Below are 3,054 nucleotides of genomic sequence, written 5' to 3' on the forward strand. Positions count from 1 at the left end.
CAATTGCTATTTGGAAAGTTCAAGGGCCTCATTCCATACTGCACTGACAGATCACGACCATATAATGGCACAGGGTTCGAGATGTATGGCCCGAACGTTTCGCTTTTGAGAAACCGAACTTACGATCTTGAGCTGGGCAAAGCAAAGCCTTTGGTAAAGTTTCGAACGGTTCTGATGAGTAGAGTTCTCTCTATACTCATGACAGATGTATGTACTTGACGCATGGATGGTTGTCACTTCACATGACCAAAATACGTATATGTTCAAAGTACATCGTTAATATCGTTTACATCTTAATCACGTAGGAAGTATGCTAACAGTAGTTTTTTTCATTGCATCAAAGAAACAGTATCACAAGTTTTATGAATATATTTGTACACGCAACTAAGTCTGGTTAATTTATTGCAGAAAATTATCGTAAACTTCTTCCTCGGACAGCTTATCCCTATTTTTCTGTTCGTTCGTAGTTTTCTCCTCGGCTAATTTGTGCATTTTTAGTAACAACGGAGAATGAGGTTGAATCAAGTTCTGAAAATGATCGTGCGATAACTTGTATACCTCGCAATCTTCCAGCGCAATGATGGTAGCCGTTCTTCGCTGATCTTTTCTGAGCAGTGAAATTTCACCAAAATGAGCACCATCAATTAAGTGTCCTAGCTCTGTTCCCCCACGTGAATAGACGGCAGCAGAACCACTTGCAATCATGTACAATGCCTCACCCCGTGTCCCAGCCTCTATAATGACGTCATTTTCCAAATAAATTTCGTACTGCAGGTAATCGACAATGTCTTCCATCAACGCTAGTGGTAAGTCATGAAACAGTTCAACGTTCTTTAGAAGATTTTGACAAATTTCCAGTCGAATGTTCCGTCGTAAATTATCCGACATCATTTCCATAATTGCATGTTCGTTGAAATAACTTTTACGGAATCGAACAGTAAAATGGCGCAGCATCTTCCATTTCAAAAGATCGCTCAACCGTGTATTAAACACAAATGCTTTAATCTCATTGATAAACTCCTCAAACCGCGTTTGACTAATTTCCGCGGAAATTATCGTCCGAATCATGATGAGCATGATATACGTGAACCAAATCCATCCGCCGATCAGTATGAATGTTGTCAACATGTTATTCACCAAATGCAACCCAGCGCAATCGTCTCTTCCTGTATGTAGACTAAGTTTGATGGTGGCCATCATACTAGCTAGATAGTTGTCTAATATCGACGAATCCTTCCGAAGAGTGTCCAGCTTCATTATCACAAAGCTATGATCGTATTTTCGTTGATCCACTGGCCGGAAATAGTAGTAGAAACTTAAATATTGTTTGAACGTTGGCGGATTTATTATTGTTCGTTGTTCCGAAACTGGGTAGTTGATGACGTCCTCATTTCGGTAGTGCCTCCAATACACATCCACCAGAAAGTGACCAACGGAAAAGTTGTCAGTTTTAAACAGTGAGTTCCCAAGAGAAAAAATATCCTCTGGGTTGGGTTCTACGACGATTGCTAACTGTGGAAGTATATATCGTAGACAGGCACTCCAATGTAACACATAAAATGTGTTCATTACCACTTTCATGATCAACATTTTCTTCTCACTGACACGAAACGATCTCGGCAAAATCTAAAAATAAAAATGTTTAGAAAAACTTGTTAATCGAACTGATTTGCACTCACCTGAAAATATCGAAAAATGTCGTAGAATCGGAAAATGTTGACCGCATACAAGAAAATCATAAAGAGTAAATAACCGTTAGTGTCGTACGTATAGAAACTGCGATCAAAATAATCCAATGCTAGAATGAATGGCAATGCAGCCACCAAGTCGTATATCATTTTGCAACACTTCAAATAATTCAACGCAATTCGGTTCGGTTCTAGCACGATCTCGTTGGTACCCTCGACTACAAATCCGGTAATGAACTTCAATCCAATCTCGACTACCAAAATCCCACACAAGAACAAATCGAACACGATGGCCGTCTTGTACGAATCGACGCTTTTGAAGATCAGAAACGTGAAGTCAAATACCAGGATGAGAAGGTGCATGGTCAACGCCACGAACACCACTAGGTCCCAGCGTTTCCGAAAGCGGCTAAACGGATGGATCACATACGGACAGCCGGTCACCTGCCGTTTGTTTTCGTTGCATATCTGGGCGTAACTTTTGAGATAGTTTTTCGTTTCGGGATGACTCTGGTCCACCAGCATCAAGGTTCGAATGTAACGCCACAGTTTGACCCATCTGGAGGTTCCGGGCAGAACGGGCGGCAAGTGCGTCGCTGAATGGTGACGAAGAGTGCATCGATGGCCAGTGAGCATGATGCGGGTACGGATGTGACATTCCTACTGTCCTACTACACTACCGAAACAAAGCAAGAAATGCTTGGGAGAACTGTTTACTGCGTCGCTCAAAATGTCATAGCCAACTACTTTACGCGTCATGAAGTACTGTAAAAATCGATCAGAATCGTTTAAACAAAGAACAGAAACAGAGGCTAATAATTAGCTATCTTAAAAAGAATTTTCGAACCTTTGGGGTTTATTAAAACAATTAATATGATTGTCATCGGAATAGAAATTGCACATTCAAAAAATAAGTTCTAATAATTAATTAAATAATGTCGGTTATCCTTGAGCCAATCTTGGAACCAATCCCAGTTTCGCCCTAACTGCTGTTAAAAACCATTTGTTTGAAGCCAGTTTCGAACCTAGTTATAATTGCATTGAACTGAAATTCGTTTGAGTTTCGAACCTGATTCTTATATCGGGTTTATTCACACTTCGTTGCTGATCCTGTACCTGATTTGCACGAAACTGAGCTGGGTTCACACTTATGTTGTTTTCGCTTGATGCCAAACCTAACCCAGTTCCCACCTAAAGTGCTGTCAATTCGTTTGTTTGAAGTCAGTATCGAACCTAGTTTCAACTCTGTTGAATTAAAAATTCGAGTCAGTTTCGAACCTGATTGTTATACCGGATTAGCTCACACCGCCGTTGTTGAGTGCGAACTCAACTCAAAAATGCCGAAATTTGCACAGCCGAGTCGACG

General features: G+C 40.7%; 1 protein-coding gene across 1 annotated transcript; it reads right to left on the minus strand.

The window, feature by feature from the left end:
• Nucleotides 1-383: 383 nt before the first annotated feature.
• On the minus strand, nt 384-2,410 carry LOC131437634 (potassium/sodium hyperpolarization-activated cyclic nucleotide-gated channel 4-like). The gene is made up of 2 exons (XM_058607107.1): nt 1,680-2,410; nt 384-1,626 (listed from the first exon to the last, which is right to left on the minus strand). Exons 1-2 carry the CDS (start codon nt 2,322-2,324, stop codon nt 400-402), a joined length of 1,872 nt encoding a protein of 623 aa, XP_058463090.1. The 5' UTR covers nt 2,325-2,410; the 3' UTR covers nt 384-399.
• Between the last annotated feature and the right edge of the window lie 644 nt (nt 2,411-3,054).

This window comes from Malaya genurostris, chromosome 3 (genome assembly GCF_030247185.1).
Source record: "Malaya genurostris strain Urasoe2022 chromosome 3, Malgen_1.1, whole genome shotgun sequence".
NCBI lineage: Eukaryota > Metazoa > Arthropoda > Insecta > Diptera > Culicidae > Malaya > Malaya genurostris.